Here is a 21,919-nt window from a genome sequence, read left to right as displayed (position 1 = left end):
TATTGTCCTGACAAAATTATTAATGGTATCACGTTGATAAATTATATATGACCCCAGTTACTCTTTTTGATGCAGCATATAAGATATGTTCCAGTTCTCAGATTTTTTTCTGTGTAGGGAAACCAAGAATGCTCATTCACTTTGCCTAGTCTAGCATGAGAATTGAATAACTTACAAGGTAATGAATTCTTAGAAACTCAGCAGCCAGGGTGTGATCAGCATCTCTTAACCGCTTTGTCAACCCATTTTTTTGATTAAGGACTATATTTTGAGCAACCAGTAAGAGAGATCCTAATGGGATCTCCTACAAAGCTTGGTACAAGATTGAAACATTTTAGGGTACTTGTGAAGTTTTCCATTCTAGTATTCTCCCGAATTTCAGCAAACAGTGGTTTGTGGAATTTATTTGAGACCAATCCATTGAGCTAGACCATGCCAGGTCTTGGTTACTAAAGACTACGATAAACATACAAGTATGTTAAGTTCATGAATCTTTGATACAGTAATGATCCATAAATTTTTAGGCTGTGGAGATGTTGGGAAAGAATGCTAATGTGAATCAGAGAGTCAAACAGGACAAGAATTTGGAGTAAGTTAAATGATTTATCTAGTTGAAGGATGAAGCAAGGTTTGGTATCAGATGGCTCAGCATAAGGCATAGATGTAGTAGATCAAAAGAGCAAGATTGGAAACACAGTCCTTAATCTAAGAATGTGGTCCATCCATTTCTGTACCCTTTCTATATACTCTGCTGAGCTAGCAGCATGGTCTTATTGGGATCAAAGAATGTTAGACAAGTTTACTTTCCTTTTATGCCCTTCACAGTTGAAGTAACTTTTATGGAGTAGCTGCAGTAAGGGAAATGGTAGGGAACAAGGGTATAGTTAGGGAAATGAACAATATGGAAACAATATTTTTTTTTCTGGATTAATGAAGGATTTATTCAGAAAATGAACTATAGGAAAAATGGAATATTATTTAAATATTCTTTCAGTGTTTTTAAATAAAATACTTTAGCCTTAACAGTAAGTTTGACTTTGAAGTATGGTATTAGTACCTTGGTAGAAGCAATGAAGCTTGTTTAATTATTATGGAGTTTTATCAAAATTTTATTTGTCAGGATTTCTCATCTACCCGTCTTTCACAGGCTTGACACTACTCTCATAGACTTTACTGACATGAAGTGCCAACGAGGGGATTTAAGCTTCATTTTCAATGGGGATGCGGCACCCTCTGAATCTTTTGTAGTATTAGACAATGAACAAAAAGTTTATCAGCGAATACACCATGAGGTGAGCATGTCGTCTTATCAGTGTTCCTCTAAATGCTTTTGTAAAAATGTATGTATGCAACCAAGCCTCAGTGTAATTGTTTTAAAAGGCGTAAAGTATAGGTGAGATGGTTCATCCCCAAAGCTTTCATTTCTTTACTACTAGCTTTAAATTTTTTTTTTTTTTTTAAATTTTCTGGTCTTCATCCTGAGCATTCCAATGAGATTGTTTCTTCATAATTCACTGATGATCTCCTGGTTAAAGGATCTCCAACTTCTCTTAGTTCTCATTTGTAGCTCTCATTTGTTGAACTTGTGCTGGCCCTTTTACCATTTATTATCTTGCTACCTTAGCTTCTTTTAATTTTGCTGACAATCTCTGTTTCCTTAATAGCAACACCTCTTTTGGCTGTCTGTCACTCTTTTTGTACTCTTTTACTATCCCTAACTCTTTGGCTACTTTTCTCTATCTTTTCCATCTTAGAATACAAAATTATCTTCCTTCTGTCACATCATATTTCCCTGTTGGTATTGTTTCCACAACCACTGTTGAAAAACATATATACATTATTTTTATCCTTTGTTCCCTGGATGGCCATTTCCCTACTATAAACCAAGAAAAAGCTTTTCCTGTGTCTTTGTATCATTGATAGCCTTAAAAATGTTTTTAAGTCAACGTCTTATTTTGCCACTGTTGCTTTTCTTTTGTTTTTATTTTTCAACACTTCATTTCCCCATGTTGTCATTCATCATATCCTGTGGCTCCTTTCTTAATATCTCTTAGATTAGACCTTTCTACTACCATATGTATTCATGAGACCTTAATTATCTTATATGCATTTATATTAAATATTATTATTCAATACTGACATAGTTTCCTAACTGGCAGTGAGCAATGAAAATTTAGATTGGTAGAGGGAAGAAAAAGGAGGTATTCCTTATGGAAGAAAAGGGATGAATAAATTCAGGGAAATGGGAATGAGAATGGTCTGTTTGAGGAAAGAGATCTGACTACGGTGAAGATCTCTTATTGAGCATGGGAATGTGGTTTATGAAACGCTTTAAAAGCCACATACTAGGATCTGCTGTAGTTGGCAACAGAGTCATATTCTTTTTTTTTTAAGATTAAAAAAATTATTTATTATTTATTTTGAGAGACAGAGAGAGTGTGGGAGGGTCATAAAGATAAGGAGATAGAATTTCAAGCAGGCTCTGCACTGCCAGCATGGAGCCTGTTGCGGGGCTTGAAATCACTAACTGTGAGGTCATGACCTGAGCAGAAACCAAGAGTCAGATGCTTGACCAACTGAGCCATCCGGGCAACCCCAGAGAGTCATATATATGTTTTTTAACATTTATTTATTTTTGAGAGACAGAGTGTGAGCGGTGGGGGGGTTGGGGGGGCAGAAAGAGAGGGAGACACAGAATTCAAAGCAGGCTGCAGGCTCCGAGCTGTCAGCGCAGAGCCCGATGCAGGGCCAAAACTCATAAACCGTGAGATCATGACCTGAGCCGAAGTCGGATGCTTAACCGACTGAGCCACCTAGTCACCCCACATATATATATTTTTTTAACGTTTATTTTTCAGAGAGAGAAAGACAGAGAATGAGTGGGGGAGGGGCAGGGAGACAGACACAGAATCTGAAGAGACTCCAGGCTCTGAACTGCCAGCACAGAGCCTGATGCGGGGTTCAAACTCACAAGCCCTGAGATCATGACCTGAGCTGAAGCCAGATCCTTAACTGACTGAGCCACCCAGGAGCCCCCAGAGAGTCATATTTTTAAACAAGGTGTTGATTTGATCCACAAGTAATTTAAGTGCTTTGCAGCTTTACTCATTAAATCTTTAAAATAACCTATCAGAGCAAATGGTTTTATTTTCCCCATTTTACAGATTAGAAAATTAAGATTTATAGATGTTAAATGACATTTCCAAGATCACACAACTAGTATGTAAGATGGATTGGAAAAGGGAGACATTGGAGGCAGGGAATTTACGGGAGACATTTTTACAGTTCTACAGGTGAGAAGTGGTAAGGATCTTGACCAGGATGGTACAGTGAATACTTAAGACAAAGAGATTATGACGTACATTTCCCAGAATGAAAGACTATGACTTGCTAGTAGTTTGAGTGTAGTGAATTAAGAATTGGAAAGATTTAAGGGTGAGTGTAGTGCTTCTATCTTGAAGAGTAGAATCATGGTGGTGCCAAGGTTAGAATTAGGAGATCTGGAAATGGAAATAGGTTTGGGGTTTTACATGATGTTTGTTTGCTATAATCAGTGTACTTGCTTCAACCATCTATTGAACTTCTTTGAAGTATTTGCTATTATTGGTAACTCAGTTCTTAAAATTTTCATTTTCTTAGGATTTGACTTTGGTCAGTGGTTCTTTTCCCTTCTCTTCTTATTCTTTTTTCCTATTCCCTTTTCTCTGCCACCTCTTGCATCCTCAGTATGGTTCTCATTCCCTGCTATAAGTAATGATTCACAAATATATATTTCTACCAGGTAGATCTCTAAATGGAGATCTGTCTACTTAAATTCCTCATGGATATCATGTAGGTCTCCCAGGTACCTCAAAATTCAGCTCATCTAAAAGTAAATTCCTTTTTTCCTCTCCAAACTCCAAACCTGCTCTTTCTCTCATTGTCCTTGTTTTGGTGAATGATATCATTTTCTATTCAACCAGAAAACTGAGTTATTTTTGAAATATTTTCTTATATTCCATGTTCTAATTAGAGAACATGTGTGGTCCTTTCTGTCTCCCTAATGTCTCATTATTACCTCTTTTTAATCATACCATTATTGACACAATCCGGGTATTTATTATTTCTCAACTGGACCATTGCAAAAGTCTCCTACATGATCTTCCTGTCCCCCTTCTTGTCTGCTTCTAAATTATCTCACATATTGGAGATAGATTGAACATTGAAAGCAAATTCATGAAATCTGCGTTCCTTAAAGGTACTTTAAAAGATCTCTATTTTGGGGCACCTGGGTGGCTCAGTTGGTTAAGCATCCAACTCTTGATTTTGACTCAGGTCATAATGTCTCAGTTTGTGGGATTGAACCCCAGATCAAGCTCTGTGCTGACAGTGTGGATTCTGCTTGGATTCTCTCTCTTTGCCCCCGACCCCCAAATAAGTAAACTTCTACAAAAAAAATCTTAAAAAATAAAAAAAAATGAAAGGTCTTTATTTCCTAAAGAATGAAATCCAAATTCCTTGGCATGGCATGGAACCTTCTGTGATGTGGCTTTTGCTCACTTTTCTGCCCTGTTTTTACCTTGCTATCTTAGATACCCTTATTACTGAGGTGTTTACAGTTTTTCAGATGTGCCAGGCTATATAGTACTTCATTCCATTGTTCACAGTTTCTGCTTCCTGGAATGCTCTTCTTGCACCACTTCCACACTTGTGGGACACCTACTTAGTGTCACTTCTTCCCTTGCCAGGAGACCATTATATTCTTTATGCTCCCACTAAATCTGGTATCATAGAGCTTCTAATGCTATATTCATTTATGTGTCTTTCTTACTCTGTTCCCTGTGGTTCTTTTAGTTGTATTCTCTGGTTCCTAATATTTTGCATCAGTGCATTCTAGGCTAGAGTTTGGCAAACTCTTTCTGTAAAGGGAAAAACAGTAAATGTTTCAGATATTTAGATATATTTTTGGACCAGATGGTCTCTGTCACAACTATTGACAGTATTGAAATGAATGAGTATGGCTATACTCCGATAAAATTTTATTTATAGAAACAGGTGGTACACTGGATTTGCCCTACTGGCCGTAGTTTACCAGCCTTTATTCTAGACTCTCGGATAATTTGTTAAATAATTTGAGCTCTTGCATATTAAAGACAACAGGATAGCTAACTAGGCAACAAATGAGCTAGAAGCATGGTATTGAAATAGAAGCCAGAGATTAAGGCTATTTATATAAGTATTAGCTAATGTTATAGTATCAATGAGATCACTAAAGGATTGGTATTTAGGGTATGTGTGTGTGTGTTTTATGCCTAAAAAAATACAGCAAAGCTAGATTTTAAACATTAATCCTCAAACAGGGAGTAGTTGTTTATACTAATATACATAAATAATAGCTGTTCAATAAATGTTTGTTGAATGAATGAATCAACAATTGGTCTTTTTCAATGATGTGGTTAGGAAATGGTCAGTCTATAATTTTATAGAAGAGTTCTGTTCCAAAAGTTTATTTGAAAAGAGGGTTTTCAAAAGTTAAGGCACGTTTCTTCATACATAGTGTTATTTATCTAAAGTGTGGTCTAAAGTGTTGTTCGCAAGCTAATACATAAAATCCTAATTGATTTATAACACATTTGAAACAATGTTTAACAGTTAGTTCTATGCAACCTATGACAGCCAAAGTTTTTCTTTAGAAAATTGTGTTCAGAATTAGTTTGTTCACTGGGACTACGTTTTTACCTCTTTAGCTTTAGCATTAATATCAAGATTTTTCATTTTTCTCTTGTAAGTGTGCAGGAAATGGTACTATTGCAGTCCCAAGGTATTGCTGTTTTTTTCTGTAGTTCCATAGATTCAGAAATGGACTAAATCTGGGTGAAGTTTGGTGGGGAAGAATAGAAAACAGACCTCTCAGGAAGTTAGAAATCAGGATGTAAATCCTATGGACAATTCTCATTCCCCAGTTTCTGCCTTTTCTCTCTTCCTTCTCTTCCCCGCCCCCCCCCCCCCCCCCCCCTTAGGACACTGTAGTCTTAAAGTATCAGAGATTCTCTCTCTTGGCCTGTTACAGGACAGAACCTCATTTTATACCTACTCATTTACTGATCAGTAAGTCTTCTGCCTCTGAAGCAAGCACAAATCTTTTTTTTCTCTTTTAAAACAATAATAATCAGGGGTGCCTGGGTGGCTCAGTCGGTTAAGTGTCTGACTTTGGCTCAGGTCATGATCTCTGTTAATGAGTTCAAGCCCTACTTCAGGCTCTGGGCTGACAGCTCGGAGCCTGGATGGAGCCTGCTTTGGATTCTGTTTTTTCCCTTTCTCTCTGCCCCTCCCCAGCTAATGCTCTGTCTCTCTCTCTCAAAAATAAAAAATAAGCAACAACAAAAAAATCAGTTATTATATGCCAGCCCTGGGGAATATGTAGAGGATAAACTTGAAATAAGACTACTTACTAAGTTTAGAAACCATGGGTTGGTATTTTCAGATTCCATTTCTTTCTATAAGGAATATAGAGAAAGTTTCCTTCCTTTCTTCTCTCCTTCTCTCCTCATCTCCCCTTTCCTTCCATTTTATAGCTATTAGGAAAGAAAGGCTCAAATGATAGTGGTGGGTCTTTGGATGAAAAAAGAATTAAACTAAGATTCATCTGTATTAAAAAAAAAACCTTTATATGGGAATTTTGTCTCAGACCTGTCAACTTAATTCTTAATCTTTTAAAATTGCTCTACATACTCTATATTTCTGTAATGGATAAGTCAGTATTGTTTCCATCACATATTTTGAACACAAAGTATTGTATTTCATGTACCCTGTATATATAGACTTATAATTAATCATAATTCTAACTTAGTTAGATATATGGAGTTTAAACTTCTCTAATTGGTTTTTAGGATAAGTAGTACTTCACATTTTTTAGAATCTGACCTTTTGTTTTTTGAAATCTGTAACATTTTAATTGTTGATTATTTTCATATGTAGTACTAATAACCTTTGAAAACATAGATTTTTATATTTAACTTTTGTTCCCACTGCAGGAATCAGAGATGGAAACAGAAGAAGAGGTTGACATCTTAATGAGTAGTGATATTTACTCTGCAACTTTATCAACCAAATCGATTTCTTTCACACGTGCCCAAACAGGATGGCTTTTTCGGGAAGATAAAACAGTATGTGCCGATCTTGATTTTTCAGTTTAAAAAATTGTTTATTTTTTAATGTTGCCAAAATAATGTGGTGGAGGTGTAGGAAGCTTACTTACTTATTTTCCAGTAGTTTATTCTCTCCTCCTTGAATCAAAGATAGGGAATTATAATGGTTGTTTACAGAGTTGGAAGTTATTTTTACAGAAGCCAGGAGAGAAAGTTTAGCTCATTTGAATTTTATGTTGGGAAAGATTCTTGATGTCAACTGCCTTGTTATTTACAGGGAACAGTGTCTTCACATGGTTCTATTATATTTCTAATGCTTTTATTCCTTAAGAAGACCATTAAGAGGGATACACTTTTGAATTCATTTCCCTGGACCTTTTTATTGTTTCCACATTGACTTCAAAACTATGTACTCACTCAGAATCTGTTTCTCAGTAGTCCATATATATGACTAAAATTAAATAAGCTTAGATTTCTATAACACTGTCATTAAATTAAATTTCCATGGAGATTCCCTCATTAGTGAATTGTAAATTCTTTCCATAATTCCCATTTCATCTGCCAGCAAGAGGTTATATAAGACTATTCAAAATATGTTAAAAATGTTTAATTAGACATGAAGAAGCATTTGGTAAAGTTTTAAAGTTAAGAATTAATCATCATATAGGTGAAGGCCAAGATTTACTGCTCTTAAAAATTATGTATTTAAAATTATGTTTTATTACACATGGTAGAAATGAACATATTCTTCCTGGAAAAATAAAAACAGCTTGTATTAGAGTTCTCTGAGGAAATCAGTAGATCTCTGTCTGTATCTCTATCTAGATATATGTATATCTCTATATAAATATATGGATATAGAGAGAGAAGGAGGGAGGAGTATGGAAGAGATTGATTTATTTAAGGGAATTGACGTATGTGAATATAGGTGATGGCCACTCTGAAATCTGTAGAGCACTCTAGCAGGTCAGAAATTCAGGTAAGAGTTGATGTGGTCTTGAGTCTAAAATCTACAGGCTAGAATCTTTGGCAGGGTTTCTGTGTCACAGCCCTGGGGCAGAATTTCTTTTCCTTTTGGAAATTTTAGTCTTTGCTCTTAAGGTTGGCAGTTGTTTGAATGAAGCCTACCCACATTGTGGAGGGTAATCTACTTTATTCTAAGTCTAGTGATTTAACTGTTAATTACATCTAAAAAATACCTCCATAGCAACATGGAGACATGTTAAGCCAGACAGCTGGGCACCATAGTCTAGCCAAGTTGATACAAAATTAATCACCATACAACCTTATACATAAAGTTATAAAGTATCCCTTTACGAGTACTCAGTCCCCAGAGCCCTTTGTAAAGGATTATCCATTAGTATACTCAACTTTTTTTTATGTTCTGCATTCATAAATATGTATCCCTAGTAATATGTAGCTTTAGTTGTTGATATTTCTTTATTTTTTTCTAGTGTTATATCTACTGGTTTGGACCTTTTTTTCCCACTCTTTAGTTTGTTTAGAAGCTTTTTCTTATCAGTAGTGCCACTTCATTCTTTTTAACAACTGCATAGTATTCCATAGTATGGATTGTAGTTTATTTATCCAGTCTCTTATTTATGGACATTTTGATGAATAACACACATTTGTGCCCAGTTTTCTGCCATTATAAATGATGTTGTGTTTATCATCCATTCACATGCCCTTTCATTGTCTATTATAGACAGCAAGAAATGGAATGGCTGGATTATGAAGAATATACACTTAAAATTTTTATTGATATGATAATTTACTTTTAATAAATTCTTTCTCATTAGAAGATTTCAAAAAGTGAGAATTATCACCTGAGTATTTCTCAGCCATAGAAAAATTCTCACTTTTAGATATAGGCTCCTCAACTTTCTTCTCTAAGCCTGTTTGGCAACAAATAGTATTATAGGATTCCTAGTTGTGAGCTCCTACACTGCAATCCCTTTGTTGGCTTGAAGTCTTATTTGTTTGTACTCTGTTCTTCTGGACAGCATTAGAGGATCACCTCAAGAGAAGATAAAAATTGAAGCTGCTATTCATCTAGTACTACTGCTAAGCAGCTCAAAGCTCTTGAACAGCGTCTAGGTGATCTTCTTAAATCTTTGACAGGTAAGGAGGGAGTCAGTAATACTTATGGTTCCCATTTTGTAGGTAGAAACAGGTGCAGAATGCCTTACTTTTTGGTGACTGGTAAGGAGGCCACCAAAAACAAGGTGGACATGGAAATAACTCTAAACACATAGTTTTGGAATGCCAGGAAACATCAGAAGATGGAGACCAAGTGATTTGCATGCAGGTAGAAATGAGAAGCTTGTTTTCAGTAAGTTATTGATCATGTTTTTTGTAGTAAGCTGTTTGAAACTGACCACCCATGGGTCTGAAAAAGGTGAAGGTTAATGTTGAAGAAGGACTTCATTGAAAGGAAATAATTCTTTTCTTGATATCATTTATATCACTTGAGTTTCCCTATCCCTAATCCATAATGTAAGCACTTAATTGTAATTGTATTGGTGAGCAAAACTATTCTGTTGTTCTCTCTTCTTTATTGAAAGCAGCAAGCAGCTGTAACTTGAAGTTTGATCCTGTTAGAGAATAGAGTATTGGAACAGGTAATTAATTCTAGTTATGCTAGAGATTCTTATGTAATTTAGATTATTTCTTTTTATTCCACTTTTTTTTTCTATCTATAAAATGGGAACAGTAATTATCCCTGACCCCTCCTTGTTACTCATGGTGTTTGACTATCAGCTAAATAAAGTTTTCAGATAGCTTTGTGCTACTTGGGAGTAGATTTTAAAGGAATACTATGTGGTATTTCTATTTAGATTTAATTCATTTGAAGATTAACTACCATACATCTTGGGTGTTTTAAATTTTCCTTTACAAATTTTAAATGTGTAATTGTATATATATTCTTAAATTTAATAAAATGTATAAAATAATTTGTTAAGTTCAAGTACCAAGTAAATATTTATTTTCACCTAAATGTTACATGTTTATGGAAAAACATTGTGTATTACTTTGAAACTTTCTTTTTGATCTAAGATAAACTTAATTCATTTTATTATTCTGAAATATTTGAATGTTTTATTATTTTGATTATTTAATTTTGTTTTAGGAAAGAGTAGGAAACTTTTTGGCAGACTTTTATCTGGTGAATGGACTTGTTTTAGAATCAAGAAAAAGAAGAGAACATCTTAGTGAAGAAGATATTCTTCGAAATAAGGCCATTATGGAGAGTTTGAGTAAAGGTGGAAACATAATGGAACAGAATTTTGAGGTATAATATTTCTAATTTACAATTTTCTAAAGAGAGAAGGGGTAGACTTCATTCCTGGCGCTCAGTGAGTTTATAGAAGAACATTCATAGATTTGTTTGTTTGTTTGTTACTATGTATCACCTTTTATTTTTCTGTGATAGGGCCTTTGGTGACTTTTTTGTGAATTTATTCTTGGTCTTTGAGTCTTCATTAACAGATTAAACTCATAAGCATGAAACCCAGTGTTAATTTTTAATCTGTGTCCCTTTGCATATGTTTTTCCTACTTCATCAACTGAAATCTGTTGCTCTGAAGGCCCAGCTCCTTAATGAAGTCATTTCTAATCTATACTTTCCCATAAGTTTTTTATTCAGCATGTGTATATTGAGAGCATGCTTTCTGTAAAGAATTGTGTGCCAGTAAGGAAAGGGGAGGGGAAATTAGGAAATACTAAGGTACATGGGACATCATCATTGCCTCTGCAATCTTATTCCCTAATCAGATGAATTGGATGGGTTCCTAAATTTATTTTTCATTTTGACAATTTTAGGTTTACAAAAACCAACTAAAACTGTACAAAGAATTCCTGGATGCTCTTCATCAAGATTCCCCAAATGTTAACATTTTACTACATATGTATAGCAGTGTTTTTCAAATCGAAGGCACCATAGGGACCCCTTAGTAGTTGATGAAATCAATTTAGTAGGCTGTGACCACCCTTTTTAAAAGAGAAAAAAACTAGAATCTAAATAATGATGTTAGAGTAAAACCAGAGGACATCACATGTAGTATAGGTCATTATTTCTTTATGAAACCAAGTTTCAGGGGTGTATGTGTTTGTAAATATGTATATGTGTGAGTGCTGGTTTGAAGTGTAAAATGTGTCACAATAGCAAAAAGTTTAAAGGCTATTTTGAGGAGGCTTGAATTCCTTGAACATTTAGTCTCTCCTATGGTGTCAGATTATGTTTTAGCAATAGATAACCATTTCAGATTAGTATGCCAGGTTCCAGCTAATTCATGGTAATGCTGTGCATGCCAGGAAAATATTTTAATGTTTAGAAAGTTCATGTGTTTAAGTGACTCAGCCATAGTTTAGTTAAATAAGTACAGGATATGAAGTATTTAACAATCCTCATTAAATGTTAAAGTTGTGATTATGCCAGTGTAGTGTGGTCCTGTCCCCTTTCTGCCAGATCCTCTTGTACTTACTTTCTTTGGGCCATGGGATAGAGCCTCACAGGGTTTCATTTTCTGGAAGCCTTCGGGTATTTACTTATCTCTTGAGCAGTAGGACGTGATATGCTTAGGAAATAGATATGGAGAAGATGAACTGAGAGAGGGAATGCTGAGCTCTGTCTTTAACAAAGCTGCTACCCTCTTCCATTATTGACCAGATAAAAGGCCATTTCTTTGGACTTGCCCTGTGATTTAAATTTTATTGGGCTTGTTAAAAATTCTGAATAGGTATATAATAGAATAAAATAATATGAAATAAATTAACTAATTAGCTTTTGACTTCTGGTCAGAAATCAAAGGAAACACTTCCTGTGTGAATCATAGCCCCTTGAACTGTATAGTTCTTGATGAATATTTAGATTCAGTTTTTCAATTTGTATAAAAGAAAAAAAACTTGATGGGATTTTGATAGGATGATGTTGAATCTGTAGATCAATCAATTTTTACATAAATGCCTGCTTGATTTTTCTTAATTTGACTTTTCATTTTGAGATAATTGTAGGTTCACATACACAGTTGTAAGAAATAATACAGAGAGATTCTATATATGCCTCACCCAGTTTCCTCCAGTGTTAACATCTTGCAAAACAGTAATATCATCACAAGCAGGGTATTTGCATTTATAGGCAAGGTATAGAACATGGCCATCACCACAAGATCCCTCCTTCCCCTTGTATAGGCACACCTACCTTTTTGCCCCTTTGCCCCTTCCCTGTCCATTATCCCTGGCAACCATTAATCTGTTTCTCCATTTTTAAAACTTTGTCATTTCAAGGATGTTGTATATAACCTTTTGATTCTGGCTTTTTTCCTCCTTCACTAGACTTAATTCCCTGGTAGTTTTTCCAGGTGTGTATATCAGTAGTTTGTTCCTTTTACTACTGAGTAGTAGTCCATGGTATGAATGTACCATAGTTTGCTTAACTATTCACCTGTTGAAGGACATTTGGGTTTCCAGTTTGGGGCCATTTATGAGTAAAGCTGTCATAAACATTCACATATAGGTTTTTGTGTGGACATAAGTCTTTATTTCTTTGGTAAATAAATGTTCTAAATGGTCTCTTTGGGAATGCATGAAGCTGGCTGTTTGTGTGTGTGCATGAGGGGTAAATGGGCAAGGGGGACCCTTAAGGAGTGGGCCCTAGGACTCTGTATGCCCCACTGCGCTGATGGCTCTGGACCATGGTTCATGCTAGTTGTTTGATGTATCTACTCTGTGTACTGTTCATACTGTAACTGGGGCCCATGGGTGCAAGAGCACTTGGCTCTGATGATCCCAAACAGAGTAGGTTAGGCCACTTGCCACTGACAAAATCCAAAGGCAGAGAGACAAGTGGTGGTGAAACAATAAAGGAATTTATTTCAGTGAGGCCAACACTGGGAACACAGCTAACTGATGTCTCAAAGACTATCCAAAGTGCTGACAGTACTTCTGGGTTTATGCAAGGAAAATGTGGGACAGAGGTCAGTGAGTACGTGCAGCTGGACAGTAAAGGTCAGGTTGATCATTGTCTTGAGGTCAGTCACACAGGGTCTTGCTGGTGTCTTGGCAGTTTTTATTGCTGAAAGGAATAGTTTGAGTTTCTATCAAGGGATGCTTTGCATGTAGGGTTTTTGTCCAAGTTAAAAGATAACTGGAAAGAAGAACTGAATCAATTAGAAAGTATAGATGGAGGTTGAATGGAGGTATTTGAAGTCCTCTCTCAATACTTCTCTCTAGAATGTCCAGACCTTGTTCTTGCTCTGGTCCATTCAAAACTCCCTCCATAGTGAAGGTTCATATTCCTCCCCTCCACACACACACAAAGACTACAGTCAGGTCCAGGTGCAATTGCTGGGTTTTGTGGTAGTTGAATGTCTTTTCATGTACTTATTTGCTATAAAATATACAGATTTATATCCTCTTTGATAAAATGTTTCTTCATGTCTTCCCATTGTCTAATTGGATTGTTTCTTTACTGTTGAGTTTTCAAAGTTCTTTATATATTCTAGATACTAGTTCTTTGTCATATGTGTGTACAGGTATTTTTTTCCTACTCTACTCTGTAGCTTATCTTTTCATCCTATTAAATGGGTCTTTTGAAAGGAAAAGTTTTTAATTTTGATGAGGACCAGTTTATCAGTTTTTGTTTTATTGCTTCCACCAAGTCTAAAAACTCTATGCTTATCTGCAAGTCCCTAAGATTTTCTTCTATATGTTTTTGATGAAGTCTTATATTTCTACATTTTACATTTAAGTCCATGAATTAGTTAATTTTGTATAAGGTGTAATGTCTTTTTACTTCTTTCTTTCTTCTTTTCTTTCTTTCCCTTCCTTCCTTCCTTCCTTCCTTCCTTCCTTCCTTCCTTCCTTCCCTCCTTCCTTCCATATTTTATTTGCCTTTGATGGCCAGTTGATTTAACACCATTAAAATAAAAAGAGCTATGCTTCCTCCATTGAATAACCTGCTGGAATTTTTATTGAGGTACTGTTGAATCTGTAAATTAAAGTCTGGAGACTTGATATCTTAAAAATATTGAATCTTGTATTTCATAAACATGGTATGTCTCTCCATTTATTTAGGTTTTTTATAGTTTATCTCAGAAGTGTTTTGTAGTTTTTAGTATACAAGTCTTACACATTATTTTACTAAATTTATCTGTCAAGCACTTAGTATGGTAATGTGTTTGGATTTCATTTTCCAGTCGTTCCTTGATAGTATATAGGAATATATATGATATTTATATATTAGTTATATCGTTTTCATAGATTCCTTAGGGTTTTCTACAGATGACCATATCATCAGGTAATAAAGGTTTACTTTTTCCTTGGTAACCTTTTTGCCTTTGTTTGTTTTTCTTACCTTATTATACTGGAAAGTAACTGGGAAGTAACACTACAATATAATGTTGAATAAAAGTCCTGAAAGCAGGTGCCATGCCTTTTACCTGACCTTAGAAGGGATTTTTTTATATCAGTGTGAATTTTAAAAAATCATTATACTAATTTGCAGCCTGGCAGAGGTAATTTATTAAGAATTACTAAGAGCCATGACTATATTGTTATTTGTTAGCTCTATAATCCTTATAAGATTATATTTTTAATTGTTTTAGAATGAAGGAAGTATGTATCTCATATGTAGTTTGGACTTTTGATAGGGAAGAACTGAAGAATTACATTTGAGAATTTTTTGGAGTTCAATTATAAATATTTAGAAGAAATTTAAAGAAAATAGTAATTCTGTCAGATACTCATCTATACATATAATTTGATTTGGCTGAATCAGGTAAGGTACAGGATGCAAGAACATCAAAATAGTATTGATAGGTCTAATAATAAAAAAGGTACAAAAAGCTGTGTTTGTGTGTGTATGTGTGTTTGTGTGTGTTTGTTTGTGTGTGCGTGTATTTTCTTAGATAGAATTTGCTAACACATGAAAAGCAGCATGAAATTGATACCAGTTTAATTCTATTCAATAGTGGGAATTAAAAGAGGAGAGAAATATTTGAATGCATTTTGTAGGTAATTTTAGGAATATAGTTCTTTTAAACCTACATGAGCTTTTTAGGAAAGGTATATATAAATTAACATGCAAAAGTTTAAAAATTTGAGTTAAAAAAGAGTAAACGGAGGGATCTGTTGAGTTTTAATGATGAACTATGTTTATAATCTTAACAGAGTTTAAAAAAAACATATACAGGAGTTTAAAAAAACATAGGACCCTTAACCCAGGCTGTTCTTGCTTTAAGTATATTCCTTTCCAGTCTGCCTTGGTCGTAGTTGCTTCTTTCTGTATATTCAGATGTTTAACATGTCATAGAATTTCTTTCAAAATATTGGGAAGCTGAAGTTGGAAGAGGAGTGGCAGAACCTTAAGATACCATCCTGGAGAGATGCTGTTGGTAAATGTAGTAAAAAAAAAAAAAAAATCAGTATTGTGGTATTTAAAAAATTATGTTCATAAAAGGCATATTAGTAAAAAATATGTTTGGCTTTGGAGCATTATTGAAAATTTCAAGAATCTAGAAAATAAATATAATTATTCTTATTGTTTAAAAAAACATGAAAATAATATTTTTAAGCCACATTTTAATAGAAATTCAGTTTTTAAAAATAAATGTCTAATTTTTTTCAGAATAAATTTATATTCTTTGTTGTAAATGAATAGCTTTGAGTTTCTTCTTTTTTTTTTTAGGGAAATATTTTTTCTAATTTCCGTAAGAAATAACTTATAGATAGCATTTAGGAGGAATTGTTTGCCATTTAACTAGTTTGCCATGCCTCTTCTTCCTCTCCCTCCTTTCCAGATATGTTTTTCATATTTAGTGTATATTTTTGATACACAGAGGATCTGAAGTGGGCTCTCTGTTGACTGCAGACAGCCTGATGCAGGGCTCGAACTCATGAACTGCGAGATCATAACCTGATTCACAGTCGGACACTTAACCGACTGAGCCACCCAGGCAGGCGCCCCTTGACAATATTTTTTATAGGAAAACTTAAGTGCTCAGAAATTCTTAAGTCATGGGTACTTGCTCCTATGTTTTTGGTGCTTTTTTCCCTTTTTGTTCTAACCAGTTATTGTTGGAGGAGGGAACAATTCTCCATTTATACCTTAGATACAGAGTCATTGGTAAAAGCATTTATTGTGTACAAACTATGTATATATTATGTGTGTGTATATAATTTATATATTATATATTTAAATATATAAATATTTAAAATATAATATTGAGTTAAAGTCTATTACTATTTATGTATTTTTTAAGTATATAAAATCTAAATAGGAATACATAGATATAAAATAAATGAATGTCTTAAACTTCCAGAAGCCTTTGCTATATAATAGAATAGTGGCAAACCTAGCAATAAATTTAAAAATATTTTTTATATGCTTCAAGGAAAACAGGCATTTGAATTTTTGCATTTAATCATGAAGAAAGGTTTGATAACATTTCAGTTACAGAACCTGCTGACCTGGGGAAATAACATTAGAAAACCATCTGGTATTCTGTGGCAGCCTTCATGTCTTCCTGTTTCATTAGATAGCTATGGTAGCAGTGCTGAGGGAACACTAAAGGATGTAGCTACAAGTGTCAGTTTGTCACAAAGGATCAATTAGAATAAACAAACTAGGAAAGACTTTATTAAAATATAATAATTGATATCATGATGAGGTAAAGTACTCAATAAAAGGTTAAATTAGATTTATTACAGTCTCTTTATAAGATGGTAATGTATAATGTACAGTTTAGGAAGAATTTTATTAGAAACAGTAGGAACTGCCTAGAGAAGTACCTGAAAAAATATACTTAACTGACATGCCACATTATCTAATCATGCCTGGCAAATGAGTCTTTATTATGATAATATGTATATATGTATGATAATACATGTATATATACAAGTATAAAACCAGTTTTAGTCAAATATACATAAGTATTAACCAGACTGGAAGCAAGAGTAGACAAATTTGCAGCAGTGTTCAAAGAGAAATTGATTATAGCCTACTTAGTTAGAGATTTAGATGGAGGTGAGATTAGCTTTTGCTGTTTTTCTGTGTTGGAGCAGCAGTCTTAAGTTTTTCTAGCCTTTTCCCCCAGAATTACAGGTTCTGTTAGTTAACATATATCTGTCTGTCTTTTGCAATGCTACAAGATACTATTTTACCTCATATCACAATATTTATGAGGGTCATTAACTACCTTTTAAGCCTGCTTGTCATTGTACTAAGCCATTGCCACATACCACAGCTTTGTGTGTAGTGTCCTACTTCATGTATTAAATTGGTATTGATTACTTTTTTCTTCTGTAAAAATCTGAGTTTGTGTGGTTTCTCTGCTCTGTGGGTTAATCTCAGACCTACTCTTTTTTTGTCTTATTTCTTTGCTATTCTTAGATGTGACTCTCATCCACATGGTTTAAGATTATTTATTATGTATTTAGTATTGCAGCTAGCAGGAATAGTAGTAATTCCTAATAATAGTTTGGAATAGTTTGGAAGGAGAGGACTTGCCTGTTTTGTTTGAGGACCCAATCAGAAGTTGCACACATCACTCTGCTCACATCCCATTGGTTAGAACTTAGTAACATGGTAACACTTGGCTAGGATGGCTAGAAAAATAAGTCTTTAATCTAGTAAGTCATATGTGTAGCGAAAAATTTGAATGGGAGTTTTGTTTGTTTATATATTTAATTTATGTATGTATGTATTTATTTATTTTACAATAAAGAATGGGAGAATAGACACTAGGTAGACAACTAGTGGTCTCTAATGTCTCATTGGTTGGATACATATCTGATGATGCTTCTGTTATCATTTAAACACTGGTAACTCTCACCCAAAATATACTTTGGACAGTGACTTTTCTCCTAATCACCAGATCTTTAGTGCTTTCCATCAACTCCATTTGGATAAACATAAGTATCTAAAATTTAGTATATTTAAATCTGATCAAACAATTTTGTTCCTCCTGCCTGTCTTCTCTGTCTTGAGTGATGGCACCATTATCACTACCATTACCCAAGCCAGCAACTTGAAATTTGTCCTTAGACTTCTTTTAGCTTTCCTTACCCTTGTGTCTGATCAATACAAAATGTTGAAGATTTCTTGAATCTATTTTTCTCCTTCCATTTTGAAACCGCAGGCTGTTGTCATTTCTCATGTGGATTACAGAGATAGCTTTGTAAGTTACACACAGCTCCCAGAGTGCTCTGCCTGAAATAGATTGAACTTTGCAATGCCTGTGCTCAATAGCTAAAATGTATAGAGTAATTACTACGTGTCAGGCACTGTTTTAAGTACTTTATATTTAACCAGCCTTTTTTATCCTCACAACAACCTTGTGAGGTTATATAGTTGACTAAACTGAGACAAAAGAGGTTGAATAATTTGTCCAAACTCAGTTGGTAATTGGTGAAGACAGGGTTTAATCAGTCTGGCTCCAAAATGTGTGTGTTTAAAAAAAAAAAAAAACAACACATTATATTGTTCAAAATATTTGTCTGTTGCTTCCTGAGAAAAATACAGATCTACTCAGTGCACAAAACCCTTACAAACTACTTTTTCTCATTTCTGTCTTTCTCCCTTATCCCTGTTTCTTACTAGTTTCTCTTCACATACTCTACTCCCACTAAGTACACACACTACACTTGCAGTTTTCCAGTACACCAATTTTTCTCACCATTGTGCTTTCCTCAGTCTCCTTCAACTGGTGATTTTGTTCTCTTTCTTTTTGACTCAACTGCTCAGGAACCATGATTGCTGGCACTTACCTTTAGCCACTCCAGTCTGAGTCAGAAACACCTTCTCTGTGAGTTTATGTCCTCCTTTAGATCCCTAAATCATAGCCCCCATTATTCTGGATGATAACCTACTTTCTGTGTGTCTCTTGTAAGCTTTTCACAGATGGAAAAGCTTTCATACTGCCTATGTTCAGACACTGTTAGTTTCCTTTTTAATGACATCCTTTGGTGCTATTCAGAGATCTCAATGACTTCTGACCAACAAAATGTATGGCCCCTTTTCAGGCTTCTTTCTCTTTAAAAGTCTTTGTATCATTGTATTTAACAGTCTTTTGGCCTCTCTGACAAGTTGATGCTCTGATTTTTCTTTTTTCTGTATTGATTAATATTTGGCTTCTTTCTGTCTCTCCCACTACCCCCCAAAACCACCAATGCATGTTATTTTTAGGACTTAGTCATCAACCCTCTGTTTTCTCATATATATATATATATATATATATATATATATATATATATATATATATATTTTATCTAGTCAGATATTCCCATATCTTTAACTCTGATTTCTTCCCTTTTCTTTTTGTAACTGCCCTCTAGAAACTTCCCTGGATATAACTGTTACTGTTATTTACTGAATACTTTATTCTGTTCTAGGCAGTGTGCTCTTTCTATACATTAACTCCTTGAATTCTTAACTATAAGATAGGTGGTCATCTCCCATTTTGCAGGTGAGTTAAATTGACATAAGAGAATGTAACTTGCCCAAATTTCTACAACTACCAGTGGAGCTGGGATTCCAACCCAGTTTGCTGTCTTCAAAATTCTTGATTTTAACAGCTCTAGTATCCTACCTATTAACATCTAATGCTCATAATATCCAGAAAGAAAGGTACTTCTCTGAATGGGGCCCTCTCCCAGTGTCAACTCTTTGTCTTGTTATTTATATCAGTCTTTCATCGATTGCCCTTTGCTCCGTGAGTTTGTCTTGGCAGTTTTCAATTTCTGCGGCCACTCCCTTAGTCCTTACTGCAAATCCATCCTGTGGTAATACAAATTGATATTTAACAAAGACAACATGTAAGTTTCAAAAACTGATAGGATCTTTATCACTGTTGTTACTCTCTCTTCTGAACTTCCCTTTTCAGTTCAAATACATCAACTACTTTTTTTTTTTACCATTAATTCTTCTTGTCTAAAATATACTTCTTATTTTGTTTTCATTTAAATCTGAGCGTCCATCTCCTAGTCTCAATTTATTGTCCATAGAAGATTGTCCTTTTTTCTGAACTTCAGTACTACTCAGTTTTTTGTAAGTTCATTTGGCCTTTAGTCATGTAATATTTTATAATTCTGACTAACTGTTATGTCTGTATGTTTGTTTGTTTTTTTTCTTTCCAACTCTGAATTGTAAATTCCTTGAAGTCCGGGTTAGTTTTTATATTTCTCTTTTGTTCCCATGTTCAACATCTGGCATAATATCAGGAATATTTTAGATGATTAAAACATTGAATGAATGGATTTTATTACTTTGATACTTGTCTTATTTGAGATTTAGAAAAAAAAATAATCTTACTGATGGAGCTTAAATCACCATGGAACTATCTCAGAAGTACTTCCTAAAGCATTATATTGAAGGGATTTAATTTAAGTATGTTAGCAATTTAAATAGTTTATTTTATGTTTTTATTTTATATTTTTAAAAATAAGACATTTTTCTTTCCTCTCTCCCTCTCTTTGTCTCTTCTTTCTTTGTTTCTTTTTATTTTTTGGCAGCCGGTTCGAAGACAGTCCCTTACCCCTCCTCCTCAGAACACTATTACATGGGAAGAATATATATCTGCTGAAAATGGAAAGTAAGTTTTTTATTTTATTTTGGAAAGTAAGGGTTGTTTTTTGTTTTTGTTTTTTTTCTTTTGGTTTTATTTTGTTCATTGGTTTTTAGAAAGAACAATTTGGAAAAACATGAATATTCAGGTGTAAAATTATCTTAGAAAGAATTACTATTATGGTTTTGTCTGAAGCAATTATTTTTTCTTTTAAAAATATGATTAAGTGTGATCAGAATGGAATGGTTGTTTTTCATATTGCCTGATGCTCAAACACTTTCCTTTTGTCCCACATCTTTCTGATGCCATTCAAAGAAAATATAATGTGAGGAATTTCCCACTGCAGTTGCTTATTTGAGTGTTTCTATTATGTGTGAACTTTTATATTCTGTTACTCTGCTGAGACTTTACATGGTGGGAAAAGCCATGCACTGCTTTTCTACTTTTTACCTTTCTAAGCTCATCTCCTATCATTTATCTCTTTGTTTTAGCCTGTGCCAGACTTCTTCTCATCATCCTTACAAAAGACTTTGCTTAATGTTTTGTTACTGATCCTGGGGCACCTGGGTGGCTAAGTTGGTTGAGCACCCGACTTTGGCTCAGGTCATCATCTTGTGGTTCGCCAGTTCGTGTTCCACATTGGGCTCCCACTTCGGATCCTCTGTACCCTCTGCCTCTGCCCCTCCCCTGCCTGTGCTCACTTTCTCTCTTTCTCTCTCTCTCCCAAAAATAAAATAAACATTAAAGAAAATTATTTACAAAATGTTATATTACTGATCCTTACTAGAATACCAATTACATGGTTTGTATATAGTAGATATTTATTGAATAAAAGGATGATGAGTGGATAAATGATTTTATTTTTTTTTTTAAGTTTATTTTGAGAGAGAGAGAGAGAGAGCATGCAAGCTGGGGAGGGGCAGAGAGAGAAGGAGAGAGAGAATCTCAAGGAGGCCCTTTGCTGTCAGCTGCTGTCGGCGTGGAGCCTGACTTGGGGATCTATCTCCGGAACTGTGAAATTGTGAACTAAGCTGAAATCAAGAGTCGGATGCTTAACTGCCACCCAGGTGCCCTAAAGTGGTTTATTTTAAATGAATAAGTAAAAAGATTTTTTTTTTCTGGCCAACTGTGTCAAAGAAGGTACAGTTGTTTATAGAAAATATTATTCCTTTGGTGGAGAAAATAAAATATTGCCCACTTCCACGATTAGGAAGAAGTTGTCGTGACTAT

At 34.5% G+C, this 21,919-nt stretch overlaps 1 protein-coding gene across 2 annotated transcripts in view; it reads left to right on the top strand.

The window, feature by feature from the left end:
* The window catches only part of ANKRD13C (ankyrin repeat domain 13C), a 90,479-nt gene that overhangs the window by 55,208 nt on the left and 13,352 nt on the right, over positions 1-21,919 (top strand). For both annotated transcript variants that reach the window (XM_027058878.2, XM_015080876.3), the window contains exons 7-10: positions 1,148-1,292; positions 7,014-7,145; positions 10,258-10,419; positions 20,637-20,716. In XM_027058878.2, coding sequence (XP_026914679.1) covers positions 1,148-1,292; positions 7,014-7,145; positions 10,258-10,419; positions 20,637-20,716 — 519 coding nt within the window. The remainder of the gene's footprint in view (positions 1-1,147; positions 1,293-7,013; positions 7,146-10,257; positions 10,420-20,636; positions 20,717-21,919) is intronic.

This window comes from Acinonyx jubatus, chromosome C1 (assembly GCF_027475565.1).
Source record: "Acinonyx jubatus isolate Ajub_Pintada_27869175 chromosome C1, VMU_Ajub_asm_v1.0, whole genome shotgun sequence".
Classification (NCBI taxonomy): domain Eukaryota; kingdom Metazoa; phylum Chordata; class Mammalia; order Carnivora; family Felidae; genus Acinonyx; species Acinonyx jubatus.
This window is presented reverse-complemented; position numbering and strand designations above follow the sequence as displayed.